Source organism: Rhinatrema bivittatum, chromosome 16 (genome assembly GCF_901001135.1).
Source record: "Rhinatrema bivittatum chromosome 16, aRhiBiv1.1, whole genome shotgun sequence".
Classification (NCBI taxonomy): domain Eukaryota; kingdom Metazoa; phylum Chordata; class Amphibia; order Gymnophiona; family Rhinatrematidae; genus Rhinatrema; species Rhinatrema bivittatum.
Genome location: NC_042630.1, coordinates 2530045 through 2548488, shown reverse-complemented (window position 1 = coordinate 2548488; position 18444 = coordinate 2530045). Strand labels below are relative to the sequence as shown.

General features: G+C 48.2%; 1 protein-coding gene across 1 annotated transcript; it reads left to right on the top strand.

Annotated features, from left to right (window-relative positions):
• The first annotated feature begins 2566 nt into the window (after positions 1–2566).
• LOC115078386 (polyhomeotic-like protein 1) lies at positions 2567–16637 on the top strand. Its single transcript, XM_029581294.1, has 6 exons — positions 2567–2687; positions 10124–10245; positions 10489–10599; positions 11385–11462; positions 16221–16370; positions 16608–16637. The coding sequence occupies exons 2-6, from the start codon at positions 10138–10140 to the stop codon at positions 16635–16637; spliced, it is 477 nt and encodes a 158-aa protein (XP_029437154.1). The 5' UTR covers positions 2567–2687; positions 10124–10137.
• The last annotated feature ends 1807 nt before the right edge of the window (positions 16638–18444 follow it).

Below are 18444 nucleotides of genomic sequence, written 5' to 3'. Positions count from 1 at the left end.
AAGTAACCAAAATGGTGTGGGATTTGTTTCAGAAGACCTACGAGGAGAGGTTTGCAGTCCCTCGGAGTGATGCTCTCCTGTTGCCCGCGAAGGGTTTGCGGTCCCTCGGCGTGATGCTCTCCTGTTGCCCGCGAAGGGTTTGCATTCCCTCAGTGTTTGCCAGCAAGTGTTTTTCACACTGCATTGCCATTGTTTTGGTCTTGGATACTACAGGGAAGGGGATGAAGTGCTGCCCTAATTATCATACTCCTTGGTCTGCAAAGAGCTGCAGGTGAATACTGACAGCACCGCTTAGTAATGGGACTTTCCAGACCTATCTTTGAATTGGAAAAAAATAAAAGTGGTACAGCTAACGAAAGCACAGTTAATGTTTCAGACTGCCTAAACTTACTGGAAACCCCAAGAAGCCACAGACTGTGCATGCAAAAGAAACCAGCAACGCAATTTCCCTGCACTGTGCAAAATGCAGAGAGAAGCGAGGCACATTTCATAAAGCTGAGAGAAAATCGAAGGAGCAGGAAAAACTGCACGCTTAGTAGCATCCTTCCCCCACCCCGGCTATACAGTCAGAACAGAGACAGATTCTCACCAAATACAGAATAAGAGATCGTAAATTAGAAACAGAAACTGAACTGGAAATCCCAGGGAACCAGAACCAGCCATGCACTTCCCCTGCACTGTGCAAAATGCAAAGAGAGAAGAGGAAAATCACAGACGTCCCACAAAAGAAGGAGCAGGAAAACCTGCGTCTAATCCATAGAAACATATATATAGAAACATAGAAATGACGGCAGAAGAAGACCAAATGGCCCATCCAGTCTGCCCAGCAAGCTTCCCTCATTTCTTCTCTCATACTTATCTGTTTCTCTTAGCTCTTGGTTCTAATTCCCTTCCACCCCCACCATTAATGTAGAGAGCGGTGATGGAGCTGCATCCAAGTGAAATATCTAGCTTGATTAGTTAGAGGTAGTAGGGGTAGTAACCGCCGCAATAAGCAAGCTACACCCATGCTTATTTGTTTTTACCCAGATTATGTTATACAGCCCTTATTGGTTGTTTATCTTCTCCCCTGCCGTTGAAGCAGAGAGCTATGCTGGATATGCGTGAGGTATCAGTTTTTTTCTTCTCCCCTGCCGTTGAAGCAGAGAGCTATGCTGGATATGCATTGAAAGTGAAGTATCAGGCACATTTGGTTTGGGGTAGTAACCGCCGTAACAAGCCAGCTACTCCCCGCTTTGTGAGTGTGAATCCTTTTTTCTTCTCCCCTGCCGTTGAAGTTATGCTGGATATGCGTGAAGTATCAGTTTTTCTTTTCCCCTGCCGTTGAAGCAGAGAGCTATGCTGGAAATTCGTGATGTATCAGTCTTTCTCCCATGCCGTTGAAGTAGAGAGCTATGCTGGATATGCGTGGAGAGTGAAGTATCAGGCACATTTGGTTTGGGGTAGTAACCGCCGTAACAAGCCAGCTACTCCTCGCTTTGTGAGTGCGAACCCTTTTTTCTTCTCCCCTGCCGTTTAAGCAGAGAGCTCTGCTGGATGTGTGAAGTAACAGTTTTTCTTTTCCCCTGCTGTTGAAGCAGAGAACTATGCTGGATATGCATTGAAGTGAAGTATAAGAATGGAGTGATCAAGCTAGTTGAAAGGCATCAGGAATAGAGGAAGGTGGAGGTAGTAATTTGGATATTTGGTTTGGGGTAGTAACCGCCGTAACAAGCCAGCTACTCCCGTCTTTGTGAGTGCAAATCCTTTTTTCCACATTTCCTCTTGCTGTTGAAGCTTAGAGTGATGTTGGGGGAAAGAGGAGAAACAGCAGCGAGAGCAGCAGAGTCTGTGGGATCCTGCCCCCGGGCCAGAACCAGGATCTGAGCAGAGACAATTCGGACCAGCACCAGGACCCGGGATCTGAGCAGAAACAACCCGGAACAGAACTTGTATCTGAGCAGAGACAATCCGGACCAGCACCAGAACCTGCATCTGAGCAGAGAGAATCCAGACCAGCACCAGAACCAGGATCTGAGCAGAGAGAATCCAGACCAGCACCAGAACCTGCATCTGAGCAGAGATGATCCAGACCAGCACCAGAACCGGGATCTGAGCAGAGAGAATCCAGACCAGCACCAGAACCAGGATCTGAGCAGAGACAATCCAGACCAGCACCAGAACCTGCATCTGAGCAGAGATGATCCAGACCAGCACCAGAACCGGGATCTGAGCAGAGAGAATCCAGACCAGCACCAGAACCAGGATCTGAGCAGAGACAATCTGGACCAGCACCAGAACCGGGATCTGAGCAGAGAGAATCCAGACCAGCACCAGAACCAGGATCTGAGCAGAGACAATCTGGACCAGCACTAGAATCCGGAATCTGAGCAGAGACAATCTGGACCAGAACCAGAACCAGGATCTGAGCAGAGACAATCCGGACCGGCACCAGAACCCGGGATCTGACACAGACAATCCGGACCAGCACCAGAAGGCAGGAAATTTCCCTGGCTGCCCGGCTATTTCAGCTTCCGCCCCGCCTTTATCTCTCCGTCACCAGCTCGCGCCTCCATAACAGCCGAGAGGGAGGGAGCGAGGGGGTGGAAGTCGAGGCTGCGCGCCGGAAGTGACGGAGGACGCGGCGGCGACGGCGAGAAAAGAAGCCAGAGAGAGAGAGAGAGGGGCGACCACCCGCCGGGGAGCAGGTAACACCCCCCCCCCCAGGGAATACCCCGTGCAAGCTCCTGGCCCCCGGGGCTATAGAATGCACCCCGAGAATATACGTTGGAATTACCCCCACAGGGTTATACGCTGCAACCTCCTACACTATAATGCAGCCCCCCCCCCAGAAATATACAATGCAACCCCCTATCCCCGACTGTATAATGCAGCACCCCTCCCCCAGAAATATACAATGCAGCCCCCTATCCCCGACTGTATAATGCAGCACCCCCCCAGAAATATACAATGCAACCCCCTATCCTCGACTGTATAATGCAGCATCCCCTCCCCCAGAAATATACAATGCAACCCCCTATCCCCGACTATATAATGCAGCATCCCCCCCAGAAATATACAATGCAACCCCCCTATCCTCGATTATATAATGCAGCACCCCCCCAGAAATATACAATGCAACCCCCTATCCCCGATTATATAATGCAGCACCCCCCCAGAAATATACAATGCAACCCCCTATCCTCGACTGTATAATGCAGCATCCCCTCCCCCAGAAATATACAATGCAACCCCCTATCCCCGACTATATAATGCAGCATCCCCCCCAGAAATATACAATGCAACCCCCTATCCCCGATTATATAATGCAGCATCCCCCCCAGAAATATACAATGCAACCCCCTATCCTCGACTGTATAATGCAGCACCCTCCCAGAAATATACAATGCAACCCCCTATCCCCAACTGTAAAATGCAGCACCCCCGCCCCCAGAAATATACAATGCAAACCCCCTATCCCCGACTGTATAATGCAGCACCCCCTCCCCCAGAAATATACAATGCAACCCCCTATCCCCGATTATATAATGCAGCACCCCCGCCCCCAGAAATATACAATGCAACCCCCTATCCCCGACTGTATAATGCAGCACCCCCCCCAGAAATATACAATGCAACCCCCTATCCTCGACTGTATAATGCAGCACCCCCACCCCCAGAAATATACTCTGTATCCCCCCTCCCCTGGTATCTACAATGTAAACCCCTGCCTCAGGGCCATCGAAGAGGGGGTGGGGGTGACTTCTGACAGTGTACCCTGGAAATATATAATGCAACGGCCCTGCCCCCAGAAATTTACAATGTAACCATCCCCCTCAGCCTGAGAATATATAATGTAAACCTCCAGGATAATATTTCCTGGGAATATACAATATAACTTCCAGTCTCAACGTATGCCCCAGGAATATACAATCTAACCACTCTCCGCCCCCCAAAAAAAAAATATATATACTGTATATTGTAGCCCCCAGCCACATTCTCTGAGAAAATACAATGTAAGACATTCAACAGCATACTCCTGAAATATGTAACCCCTCCCCCTACTATGTACACTGAGAATATACAATGTAACATCCCCCAACCTGGGAATATTCACTGATGTTGTAATCCACCTTAAACATAAGAAGTTGTCATACTGGGTCAGACCAAGGCTCCATCAAGCCCAGCATCCTGTTTCCAACAGTGGCCAATCCAGGCTACAACTACCTGGCAAGTACCCAAACATTAAATAGATCCCAATCTACTACTGCCGTCAACAAGCAGTGGCTATTCCCTATTGATTAATAGCAGTTTATGAACTTCTCCTTCAGGAATGTATCCAAACTTTTTTTAAAACCAGCTACACTAACTGCACTAACCACATCCTCTGGCAACAAATTCCAGAGCTTAATTGTGTGATGAGAGAGAGAAAGTTTTTTTCTGATTTGTTTTAAATGTGCTACTTGTTAACTTCATGGAGTGCCCCCAGTCCTATTATCTGAAAGAGTAAATAACCGATTCACATCTACCCGTTCTAGACCTCTCATGATTTTAAACACCTCTATCATATCCCCCCTCAGCTGTCTCTTCTCCAAGCTGAACAGCCCTAAACTCTTCAGCCTTTCCTCATAGGGGAGCTGTTCCATTCCCTTTATCATTTTGTTCGCCCTTCTCTGTACATTCTCCATCGCAATTATATCTTTTTTGCGATGTACTGTGTACAACCAGAATTGTACACAGTATTCAAGGTGCGGTCTCACCATGGAGCGATATAGAGGCATTATGACATTTTCCGTTTTATTCACCATTCCCTTTCTAATAATACCCAACATTCTGTTTGCTTTTTTGACTGCCGCAGCACACTGAGCCGACGATTTCAATGTGTTATCCACTATGATGCCTAGATCTCTTTCTTGGGTTGTAGCACCTAATATGGAACCCAACATTGTGTAATTATAGCATGGGTTATTTTTCCCTATATGCAACACCTTGCACTTATCCACATTAAATTTCATCTGCCATTTGGATGCCCAATTTTCCAGTCTCACAAGGTCCTCCTGTAATGTATCACAGTCTGCTTGTGATTTAACTACTCTGAACAATTTTGTATCATCTGCAAATTTGATTATCTCGCTTGTCGTATTCCTTTCCAGATCATTTATAAATATATTGAACAGTAAGGGTCCCAATACAGATCCCTGAGGCACTCCACTGTCCACTCCCTTCCACTGAGAAAATTGTCCATTTAATCCTACTCTGTTTCCTGTCTTTTAGCCAGTTTGCAATCCACGAAAGGACATCGCCACCTATCCCATGACTTTTTACTTTTCCTAGAAGCCTCTCATGAGGAACTTTGTCAAACGCTTTCTGAAAATCCAAGTACACTACATCTACCGGTTCACCTTTATCCACATGTTTATTAACTCCTTCAAAAAAGTGAAGCAGATTTGTGAGGCAAGACTTCCCTTGGGTAAATCCATGCTGACTGTGATTGCATTTCCCATTTTTTAAGCTCTTTATAAATTTCAAACATTTACAAAACAAGGATAAACACTGCTGGACAAAAAAAATAGGTTATTGTTTGTTTATTTATTTGTTTTTTACTATACCGATGTTCAACTGGTTTTATCACACCGGTTTACAGTTTACACAGTGGTATCTATAAGAATAGATTTCATATTTTACATTTAGACATTGTAACATGATTGGTTTTGTAACATGGACAACATTTAACATTGTGACATTGTAACATTGTGTCATTGTGACACTGACATTGTAACATGGTTGTTTCTGTGAGGTGGAAAACTTTGGGACATGATTGAATATGTGACTTGGGTAACTCTGTGATAAGAGTACTTTTGGAGCAAGGGTTTGGAGCAAGGGCTATTATGTGCAGGACGAAAGACTGACCAACTGTTCCGAAATTGTTCTTATCCGGAATATTCCTCAGTTTGTTTGTAATGATTATGCTGATTTTTTTTTTTTTGTGTGTGATATTGCTTTGTTGGTTTTGGTGCAAGCCACCTTCATTAATTTTGTATTTATGAAAGCAGTTTATAGAGAGAAATAAATAGAATGAAATAATCTAAATCCCCCTCCCCTAAGATTATATAATCTACCTTTGTCCTCCCCCCCAGGATTATACACCATAAATATACAAATGAGTATAAGGACCCCCCAGAAATGATTGGTAACGAGGCATGTCCATGCTTTTTCTTCAGCAGCAGAAAGAGCGTGAACAGGCAGGGCAGAGTTCAAAGCCACTTTTTAAATGCCTGAACACATGACGGTTGTAGAAAATGGCCATCTTTATATGTCCCATGAAAAAGTGTTTTTAATGGTATTTTGTGTTCAAGCAGGGTCCCTAAAAGGCAATTAATGCTGGGATACAAAATCAATCATTAAATCTCTCAAAAAAGCAGCACCAATATGTCTTTTGTAGCATAACTCACATACAAAGGTAGTGAACTATACATAACCTCCCCAGAATGTACTCCCTAAATCTATATTGCAATGTAATCTCCTCAAGACTATACCCCAGATATGTATATAAAATAATGCAACCTCACTCCCCGATTTGGCAGCGGGAAGGTGGAGAAAGGGGAACTGGATACAGACAACAACCAACACGAGCCCTGACTTTTACAGTCTGGGGTAATAATATGCAGATATAAAAAAGCACAGGACGGCTTCTACGGCCACGTCCATAAGCAAAGAACGTCAAGCAGCACTGTCTGAATTATCAAGAAGACATAAGGGAAAAAGCTCAGGACGGCTTCTATGGCCACGTCCATAAGCAAAGAACGTCAAGCAGCACTGTCTGAATTATCAAGAAGACATAAGGGAAAAAGCACAGGACGGCTTCTACGGCCAAGTCCATAAGCAAAGAACGTCAAGCAGCACTGTCTGAATTATCAAGAAGACATAAGGGAAAAAGCACAGGACGGCTTCTACGGCCAAGTCCATAAGCAAAGAACGTCAAGCAGCATTGTCTGAATTATGAAGAAGGCATAAGGGAAAAAGCACAGGATGGCTTCTACGGCCAAGTCCATAAGCAAAGAACGTCAAGCAGCACAGTCTGAATTATGAAGAAGGCATAAGGGAAAAAGCACAGGACGGCTTCTACGGCCAAGTCCATAAGCAAAGAACGTCAAGCAGCATTGTCTGAATTATGAAGAAGGCATAAGGGAAAAAGCACAGGACGGCTTCTACGGCCACGTCCATAAGCAAAGAACGTCAAGCAGCATTGTCTGAATTATGAAGAAGGCATAAGGGAAAAAGCACAGGACGGCTTCTACGGCCAAGTCCATAAGCAAAGAACGTCAAGCAGCATTGTCTGAATTATGAAGAAGGCATAAGGGAAAAAGCACAGGACGGCTTCTACGGCCACGTCCATAAGCAAAGAACGTCAAGCAGCATTGTCTGAATTATGAAGAAGGCATAAGGGAAAAAGCACAGGACGGCTTCTACGGCCACGTCCATAAGCAAAGAACGTCAAGCAGCATTGTCTGAATTATGAAGAAGGCATAAGGGGAAAAGCACAGGACGGCTTCTACGGCCAAGTCCATAAGCAAAGAACGTCAAGCAGCATTGTCTGAATTATAAAGAAGGCCTAAGGGAAAAAGCACAGGACGGCTTCTACGGCCAAGTCCATAAGCAAAGAACGTCAAGCAGCATTGTCTGAATTATCAAGAAGGCATAAGGGAAAAAGCACAGGACGGCTTCTACGGCCAAGTCCATAAGCAAAGAACGTCAAGCAGCACTGTCTGAATTATCAAGAAGGCATATGTACCACTGTTCTATGTAAAGCCCCCTTATCTCTGTTGGGCAGTTTATCGTTATATGTAAACCGGAGTGATTTATAGTCTCTATAAGAACCTCGGTATATAAAAATTAAAAATAATAATAATAATAATAATAATAAGGGAAAAAGCACAGGACAGCTTCTACGGCCAAGTCCATAAGCAAAGAACGTCAAGCAGCACTGTCTGAATTATCAAGAAGGCATAAGGGAAAAAGCACAGGATGGCTTCTACGGCCACGTCCATAAGCAAAGAAAGTCAAGCAGCACTGTCTGAATTATGAAGAAGGCATAAGGGAAAAAGCACAGGATGGCTTCTACGGCCACGTCCATAAGCAAAGAAAGTCAAGCAGCACTGTCTGAATTATGAAGAAGGCATAAGGGAAAAAGCACAGGATGGCTTCTACGGCCACGTCCATAAGCAAAGAACGTCAAGCAGCACTGTCTGAATTATGAAGAAGGCATAAGGGAAAAAGCACAGGACGGCTTCTACGGCCACGTCCATAAGCAAAGAACGTCAAGCAGCACTGTCTGAATTATCAAGAAGGCATAAGGGTAAAAGCACAGGACGGCTTCTACGGCCAAGTCCATAAGCAAAGAACGTCAAGCAGCACAGTCTGAATTATGAAGAAGGCATAAGGGGAAAAGCACAGGACGGCTTCTACGGCCAAGTCCATAAGCAAAGAACGTTAAGCAGCATTGTCTGAATTATCAAGAAGGCATAAGGGAAAAAGCACAGGACGGCTTCTACGCCAAGTCCATAAGCAAAGAACGTCAAGCAGCATTGTCTGAATTATCAAGAAGGCATAAGGGAAAAAGCACAGGACGGCTTCTACGCCAAGTCCATAAGCAAAGAATGTCAAGCAGCACTGTCTGAATTATGAAGAAGGCATAAAGGGAAAAGCACAGGACGGCTTCTACGCCAAGTCCATAAGCAAAGAACGTCAAGCAGCATTGTCTGAATTATGAAGAAGGCATAAGGGGAAAAGCACAGGACGGCTTCTACGGCCAAGTCCATAAGCAAAGAACGTCAAGCAGCATTGTCTGAATTATCAAGAAGGCATAAGGGAAAAAGCACAGGACGGCTTCTACGCCAAGTCCATAAGCAAAGAATGTCAAGCAGCACAGTCTGAATTATGAAGAAGGCATAAGGGGAAAAGCACAGGACGGCTTCTATGACCAAGTCCATAAGCAAAGAACGTTAAGCAGCACTGTCTGAATTATCAAGAAGGCATAAGGGAAAAAGCACAGGACGGCTTCTACGCCAAGTCCATAAGCAAAGAATGTCAAGCAGCACAGTCTGAATTATCAAGAAGGCTCCTTACCCAGTAGCTAGCAGTAATTTATGGGTTTGACAGTTGCTAGGTTTTTATTGTAAATATTCCTAATCTTATCATAAGGCTTGGAGGTAACTGTATGGAGCAGCAGATACTACCATAAGAAACTTGCTGGGCAGACTGGATGGGCCATCTGGTCCTTTTCTGCGGTCTGTTATGTGTTGTATAGCCTCTTCCTCCTGGAACTGTATCTCCTCATATTGCTCTGTAGCCTCTCCCTGTTCCCCTGATACAAGAAATATGTTTGCATTATGTAGAGTTTGGTGCAGGGTCCGAGCACCGTGGTTTTACAGGAAGAAGATGGTGTCAAACAAAGCTGAAGAGTTTCTTTGGGTGACCTGAGAGTCAGTTCAGGGTTGAGCGCTAGATGTGGTGCATTTAGATCTGAGTTGGGCTTTTGCATAAAGAAGATGTAGGTCAGTTTAGCAGAGCTGTCTAGAGCAGGGGTGGCCAATTCCGGTCCTCGAGAGCCACAAACAGTTCTGATTTTCAGAACATCTACAATGAATATGGAAGAGTTAGATGTGCATGCACTCTCTCCATTGTATGCAATCCTATCTCTTGCCATATTCATTGTGGACAGCTTGTTTTTGGCTCTCGAGGACTGGCCACCCCTGCTGTAAAGGTTTTCTGTAATGAAGGTGTAGGTCAGTCGCTCTCCAAAACTTGGCACAGATGTGTTGTTAGTCCTGAAACATGTTTGTTCATGCTTTATTTCACCAAAATCAAGTAAAGTAGCGCAGCAACCAAACTATTTTGCACAAGTAAAGGCTTTTGACATTTGTCTATACTTTTTCTCACAAGTAAGCTTTGGGTGTATGAGTTCAGACAAGAGGAGAAGAGGTAAAATAAGAGGTTCCCAGAGGGGGAGGATCAGGGGTCAGAGCTCTGTGTGGGGGGAGCAGAAAGCTTGAGAAAGAAGAGTCCATAGGTGGTGTCCAGTTCCAGGGGCTGAAAGGGCATCACGTACCTGCTGACATTGGCAGACTTGTGGGTCTCTCTGCAGGTGTGAGGTCCACCATGGAAACGGAGAGTGAGCAGAGCCCAAACTCCACCAATGGGAGCTCGGGGGGAAGTGCCCGTCCCCAGATATCCCAGATGTCTCTGTATGAGCGTCAGGCCGTGCAGGTAAGGAGTGGGAGAACAGATGGCTAAGAAGCAGTGCAGTTTGGGAGTGAATGGGTCCATGTTTGGTTGTGTTGTGTTCTGGTGGGGATGAGTGTAGGCAGGGTGGATGATGGTACAGTAGTTCAGACCATGGCCAGTTGGAGACACAGACTTGCTGCCTTCTTGAATTGTGCTGTAGACTAATGTGTCTCTCTATCCTCCTCCTTCCTATTCCTCTCTCTCTCGATCCCCTGTTCCCTGCAGGCTCTGCAAGCGCTGCAGCGGCAGCCGAATGCAGCTCAGTACTTCCACCAGATCATGCTTCAGCAGCAGCTCAGCAACGCTCAGCTGCACAGCCTGGCCGCCGTCCAGCAGGTCAGACATACTGGGACTCAGCGGAGACCAGAGGAGGAGCAAGGAAAAGATCTAGGATAGGGTTCAGAGGGAAAAGTCTGGGGTTAGATAGAAGATCAGAAGTGGAGCAAGGGGAGACCAGAGGAGGAGTAAGGAAAAGATCTAGGATAGGGTTCAGAGGGAAAAGTCTGGGGTTAGATAGAAGATCAGAAGTGGAGCAAGGGGATACCAGAGGAGGAGTAAGGAAAAGATCTAGGATAGGGTTCAGAGGGAAAAGTCTGGGGTTAGATAGAAGATCAGAAGTGGAGCAAGGGGAGACCAGAGGAGGAGCTTGGAGGGGTCAGATGGGGAGCAGGGGGATGATCCGGGGTTAGGAATCAGAGGCTGACCAGAAGGCAGGAGGAGGTGCATGGGAAGAGAACTTAATCCTATAGCAGATTCTCCAGTGATTCTATATCATCAGTGCTTCCCTAAGAGTATGGAGTATTAAGGATGTCTGGGACCAGAGAAATAAAGTGACCCCCTGAGGTCACACACACAGAGGGGCAGTGACCGAGCTGGGGATCAGAGCAAAGACACAGGGAGATAAAGTGACTCCCTCAAGATCAGTTACGTAGTTTGAAAGTAAATTGGAGCCTTCTGATTGCCTGACAGAGCTACGGTTCTTTTGAATAACAACCAAACTTTACGTCTCTGATTGTCTGGGTTAGGATTTTTGGTGCTTCATGTGTTCTGATAGGTGGAGCCTCTCCCTCCCTTGCCAGAGGCCTCTCATAGCACAAACGACATCTTCCCTTGTCTTGTAGGCGACTATTGCTGCCAGCCGCCAAGCGAGCTCTCCGAACACAAGCACCCCTCAGCAAACCAGCACCAGCCAAGCTTCTGTGAGTACATCCCTCCTGTACCCTCTCAGCACTGTCCCGGCCTCTGTGAGTGCATCTCTACATCCCTCCTGTACCCTCTCAGCACTGTCCCGGCCTCTGTGAGTGCATCTCTACATCTCTCCTGTACCCTCTCAGCACTGTCCCGGCCTCTGTGAGTGCATCTCTACATCTCTCCTGTACCCTCTCGGCACTGTCCCGGCCTCTGTGAGTGCATCTCTACATCTCTCCTGTACCCTCTCAGCACTGTCCCGGCCTCTGTGAGTGCATCTCTACATCTCTCCTGTACCCTCTCGGCACTGTCCCGGCCTCTGTGAGTGCATCTCTACATCTCTCCTGTACCCTCTCGGCACTGTCCAGGCCTCTGTGAGTGCATCTCTACATCTCTCCTGTACCCTCTCGGCACTGTCCCGGCCTCTGTGAGTGCATCTCTACATCTCTCCTGTACCCTCTCGGCACTGTCCAGGCCTCTGTGAGTGCATCTCTACATCTCTCCTGTACCCTCTCGGCACTGTCCAGGCCTCTGTGAGTGCATCTCTACATCTCTCCTGTACCCTCTCGGCACTGTCCAGGCCTCTGTGAGTGCATCTCTACATCTCTCCTGTACCCTCTCGGCACTGTCCCGGCCTCTGTGAGTGCATCTCTACATCTCTCCTGTACCCTCTCAGCACTGTCCCGGCCTCTGTGAGTGCATCTCTACATCTCTCCTGTACCCTCAGCACTGTCCCGGCCTCTGTGAGTGCATCTCTACATCTCTCCTGTACCCTCTCAGCACTGTCCCGGCCTCTGTGAGTGCATCTCTACATCTCTCCTGTACCCTCTCGGCACTGTCCAGGCCTCTGGGGGTGCATCTCTCTCTCTCTCTCTCTTCCCCCCCCCCCCCCCCCCTCTCTGAGTACTATGCAAGCTTCTGGGACAGTGTCTGTACAGATAGACATGCAGAGTAACTGGTTCTTTCCCTGTACATACCCAGATCAATCCAGACAGTGGGTTGAGCCTCCTGTCCAGCAGAGGGAGACAGAAAAAAACTGAAAGGGTATCCCATATCAGGACAGTGCTCACCCTGTGTCCCTTCAGTATTTCTCTGTCTCCAGCAGATTCAGACAGTAGAACCTGCGGTTCCCTTCTTTCCTCAGTTTTCCATTTCCCTTGGGGTTTTCTTCTCAGATTTTTTCCTAGATCAAGCAAGTATTCTCTATACTTTTGTATTAAAAAAAAAAAAAGATGGCTGCACCCACTGATTCTGATCTGGACTCTGGTTTGCTTCCAGGGTTTCCCTTAGAGGGGAATGACCCGAATGTCCTCTGTTGATCCAAAGGGCAGAGCTGGACCAGCTCATTCCCTTGACTTTGGGACGAGCTGGGCATTGGAGTGTCACCGGAGAATTCGGCTACATCCCCCCCCTCGCAGCTAACGTGGACCCGGTCCTGGCGGGACTTAGGGCTCCTACACATATGTACAGACAGCTGCTCCTCCAGGAGTGCGAGTCTCCTGAGGTGGGACTCCGCGTGGGTGTGGCAATGGACACACTTTATCCCCTTGGCCTTAGTTGGAGTTAAGAATTGCTCAGCACCCAGGACCTCCCGTCTGCAGAGGCGGAGCAGGCAGAACGACTGAAGGCAGCAGGAGTATATGGGGTGGACCCCTATAATATTTGCTCTGAGTGCTGGCCAAGCCAATGGTTGCAGCGGTATCGGCCAGGCGTTTCCTCTGGTGGCGCAGTTGGTCTATGGGTTCGCAGTTGGGCACTCTTCCCTTCTAGGGCAAGTTGCTCTTTGGTGAGGACCTTGAGCAGCTTATTAAATCCTTGGGAGAGAACAAGGTTCATAAGCTGCCGGAGGGCCGCCCGAAGTCTTTTCCTTAAGTCTTGGTCTCTTTCCCTTCCGGGAGCGTAACCCACAGCACTCGGCCGTAAAGCCCTCTTCCCAATGGATTACGGCTGACCCAAGTTAGGTGGTTGTCTATCCTCGTTTCTCGAGGAATGCGTTAAAATCACGTCGGTCCAGTGGGGCCTCGAGGTGATAGATGAAGTTTCCGCTTAGATTCTGCTCGGGATCTTCCAGACCTACACATATTCTCTCCCTACGAAACTGGAAGCATCCAGCGGTCTGCCAGACTCTTGTCCGGTTGCATGCTCTCGGAGCTATAATCCCGGTCCTGGTGGAGGAACAAGGAGCCGACCAGTATTCTGTATACTTCGTCGTGCAAAAAAAAATAAAAGGCAGTTCCTTCCGTCCACCTTGAACCTCAAGAGAGTCAGTCGAGTCCTCAGTGTTCCCCTTTTCCACCGGGAGACCCTGTGGGAGAGGATGGCGGCGGTTCGCTCGCGCGAATATCTGGTCTCACTTGACTTAATGGAGGCTTACCTGCATATACCTACACGCCGCGACCATCAGAAGTATCTTCGGTTCAGCATTCTGGGGCACCTCTTCCAGTTTCGGGCTCTTCCATTCGGACTCGTCCATGCGCCTTGAACTTTTAACCAAGGTTATGGTGGTGGTAATGGCCACTCTCCACCGGGACAGGGCCCTGGTTCATCCCTCCTCCCTGCAGATCGGCGGTCGACAGGGCTTTGGCTTCCCTCACCTCACTCGGGGAGATAGTCAGCTTTTCCAAGAGCAATCTCCAGCTCTCCCAGGTTCTGGAATTCCTGGGAGCAAGGTGTTCCTGATGGATGCTCGGGTGCTCAAACTTATGGATCAAATGCGTAATTCTCTCGCTACTCATGACCTGGGATTCTCTTCAGGTCCTGAAGCCCATGGCTTCCACTATCTTGCTGGTTCCTTGAGTTTTGCACATATGCGTCCATTACAGCAGGTTTTTGCTGGCCCGCTGGAAGACAGCACCGGAACAGTTTTGGACGCTCCTCCCGCTCTCATACTCCATCATAGCCGACAGGCAATAGTGGTCTTCACTTGCGCACCTCATGAACTGGATGCCCCTGTACACGCCTCAATGGATCATGGTCACGATGGACGCCAGCCTATCGGGCTGGGGTGCAGTGGGTCAAACTCAGTCTACGCAAAAAAAAGTGGGAGCTCTCTGACGGAGCGATGGTGCTGATCATCCTCAGGTAGGGTACCCCCCACTTGGGCCTGATGGCTACTCCGAATTATACAAAAGCTCGCTGATTCTTCAGCCACAGAAGGGTGCACTGTTCGGAAGGAGTGGCCTGGTGCTCCCTGCTCTCACGACGTTTTCCGGTACGTTTTTCCCCCTTGGCCTCAGAAGTATAGAACTTCGGGGACCCCTCATGCTCGTAGCATCCAAGTGACCCCGCGGGCCATGGTACGAGGAGATAGTGATCCTCGCGACAGTCAGTCCTCTTCTCCTCGGCCATCTTTCACACCCGCTTCGACAGGTGGATCGCTTCTATCTAGCTGCGTGACTTCGAACGGCAGCGACTAAGCCGGAAGGGATATAAAGAAAAAACTTAAATCCACTCTGCTGCGGGCCCGTAAGCCCTCTACCTCTCTCTCTCACGTCCAGTTTGGAGAGGTTTTTTGCAGTTGTCTGGGCTGAGTCCGGAAGGCCAGCATGCAAGGCTCTGGTATCACAGGTTTTTTTCATTTTTACGGACTGGTTTTTCTCAGGGTTTTCTTTTTCAACTCCTTACGGGTTCAGGTTCCTCTCTCGGGTCTAGACACGTTGGTGGCTCATCCGGATGTCGTTTGATTCCTCAAGGAGGCCGAGCGTTGCATCCGCCTGTCCGGGCTCCTTGTCCCTCGTGGAGCTTTATCTTGGTGCTTCGGGTTCCCGCGAGGGCCCTTCATACTTCTCCGGGGGCTACGTTTAAGGGTCTGCCTCTTCAGACCGTTCCTCGTCTCTATTCCTCCTGGAGGGTGTCGGAGCTCCAAGCGTTGTCTTGTAGGGATCAGCCAATGGAGCTCCCTTCTTCCCCTGAGGACATCGCGACCACACCTGGTGGAGATCTGCGGCGCAAAAGAGTACAACTATGGTATTTACAGGTTACAAATGTGTTCAGAGTCTCTGATCATTTCTTTGTCTTCTGGAGTAGTCCAAAGAGAGGAACCAAGGCTTCTAAGACTACGGTTGCACCGCGTCCTTCTCTCGGGGCCAGACGGTTCCGGAAGGCTTAAAGGTCCATTTTTTACGTTCACAAGCTGCTTCTGGGGCGGAGTGTCAGTCGGTCTCTCCACAGGAAATTTGCAGAACGGCTACTTGGAAGTTCCTCGATGTACAGGCACCAGTTTTTGGCTCTTTTGGACGGCAGGTGCTTCGAGCGGGACTATCTCTGTCCCACCCTGTTTAGAGAAGCTTTGGTACATCCCACTGTCTGGATTAATCCGGGTACGTACAGGGAGAGGAAAGTTGGTTTTTACCTGCTAATTTTCGTTCCTGTAGTACCACAGATCAGTCCAGACTCCCACCCAAGTATTGTTACATCCGCTCGAAGTTTCTTCCTCTTGTTTTTTTCCTCACAGCATTTTGGCAGATCTGTCTGATCCTATCAGATGAATATGAATATATATGCAAGACCGGTCTTTTTACAGAGTTTTTGAATTGTTCAATCTATCAGTTACTTGTTGCTTGCTTGATCTTATGCTGGTTATCTTTCTATTTATCTGCTTTGATAACGTTTATACTGAAGGGGTGCAGGGTGAGCACTGTCCTGATATAGGATACCCTTTTCAGTTTTTCTCTGTCTCCCTCTGCTGGACAGGAGGCTCAACTCACGGTCTGGACTGATCCTGTACTGGGGACATTCGGAGCAACAGGTTCTTCTCTCCTGCATTTCAGATGAGTCTGGCCACTACGTCAGCCACGCAGCTCATTAGCCGCTCGCAGAGCGTGAGTTCACCGGGCGCCACTACGCTGACACAATCTGTGCTGCTCGGCAATGCCACCTCGCCCCCTCTCAATCAGTCCCAGGCGCAGATGTACCTGCGGGTAAGACACTCACATTAAATTATTATATAATGACACTTTCAGATTAGAAGAGATACAAGGCAGAAGTGTTGTTCCTTTTAGCTATCAAGCCTTTAGTTGATTAAACGAAGGCAACTGAAGGCCTTTGAGGGGATAATGGTAGAGAAATGTGAATTAAAAGTGAGTTTATTTGCAAATGATATGTTCATCCGCATTCAGCTGGACATTATCTGCCATCATTTTATCTTGTTTATGCAGCTGGAGACTTCAAATTGTCACGACAGCTAGGATTGCAGAAAGGGCACGAAGGGTGGTTCTGGTTTGATTTACTGAAGTTACAGCAGGGTGGATTACAAAGTGCATGTCATATGTAGCTCTACAGAGAGAAGTCAGCAGTTAAGTGGAGCATTAATATGTGAAGGAGACAGGAAGGCTGTTCCATAGTGTGGGTACCAATAGGTAATTCAGCTTGTCCATGTGGACTAAACACATGAAGTGACCCATCGGGGAGTTGTTGTAGGCAAAGGAGTGTAAACTCAACCACAAAGTGCCAAAAAGTGAATCCAGTGGAGAGAGAGACAATTTAGCTCAGAATATGCACTTTGCAACACAGAATATAAAATATTTGGTTTGAGACTGGCAAGTCATGATCTTGGTGTGGATGGTTTGGCGTGAACATTTAGCCAACTGGTCACGGTCTTGATGCCTATTCATATTTAGGATTTCCTAACGTGTAGCCCGATGGACTCAGGACCAATGGGATATGCTTTCCTGCCAGCAGATGGAGACAGAGTCAGGTTGCAAAGCTGATCTCACCCTAGATACAGCCCTGCAGTGACCTCATCCCTTCAGTATCCTCTTCAAAAAGCCATTGTGGACATACTATTGAAAAAACTTGCTTAGAATTTGGATACAACTTAATAACTTGAATAAAAAGTAAATGGAGAAATTACTTACCTGATAACTTCATTTTCTTTAGTGTACACAGAAGGACCAATGGTTACGTCCTCCCCTGTCAGCAGATGGAGACCGTAGCTTTCAAAACTGATGTCACCCTAGATACAGCCCTGCAGTGACCTCAGCTCTTCAGTATTCTCTCCGTCTCCTAGCAGATGTGGACGTGCTTTCCCTATCAGAAACACAGTACTCGTTAGAAGAGGAAAATGTATCTTTAAATTGGAGAAAGATTGAGCCCCGCTCTCCTGCGGTGATACCTAAGGGTCCCTCCCCAGTTGAGAATTCCTGAGGTGATTTCCCAGATCCCTCAGATGTTTGCCTCGGTAGCCGGTTTCCGGCATGGACTTTGCTGCTGAAGCAGCTGAAAGGCAGCGGGTGCAGGAAGCCGAGCGCGGTGGTGACGGTGGTCTCTCCCTGCAGCCGGAGACCGTCTCTGTACTCAGCCGGTAAGCGCTGAGCCCAGGTAAGTAAAAGAAACTCCTCTGATCCAGAGACGTGGAAGGGCTTCGGTAAGTCTTTCCTCCTGTCTCTTGCTCAGCGCGCCGTACCGACGACGTTCCTGATCCCATTGGGGCAAAGGAAGGGGGTTTCGGAGGCGGGTTGAGCGGCCCCTCCAATGGGGTAGGCCTGCTTCAGGCTCGGTGAGGCACTCCACGTGGCGGCGCCATCTTACGTGCAGTTTGATTGGCGCCATTTTTCCCCCATAGACCGGAACGTGCGGGTCGGGCCAGCCCTATGTGCGCATAGGTACGTGCTCACCTGTGTGCATAACTGCGCACATACCTACATGTATAGGTACACGCATACATTCGTGCAGTACCTGGTGCTTAGACTTAGGCGTGTCGGGGTGGATTTGTGCACGCTCGAATTCAAGCGCTGAACGCACAACCTGCAATGAACTAAGGCTCCGGCAGCAGAGAAACACAAGCGACGCTCCCTTTGTGCTGCCTGCCAGTTTAGGGCTGCACAGTCTGACCTTGAATCCTTCCTGTGTCAGCGCTGTGAGGAGGCCCAGGGAGGGCTGGGTCTGTCAGAACTTCTCCAAGTCCGGCCCCTCCCAGTCGGAGGATGGGTCAGCCATGACCTTACCCGGTACTACCCTGGATTTGAACAATCCCGGGACTGCGTCCTCCTTGGG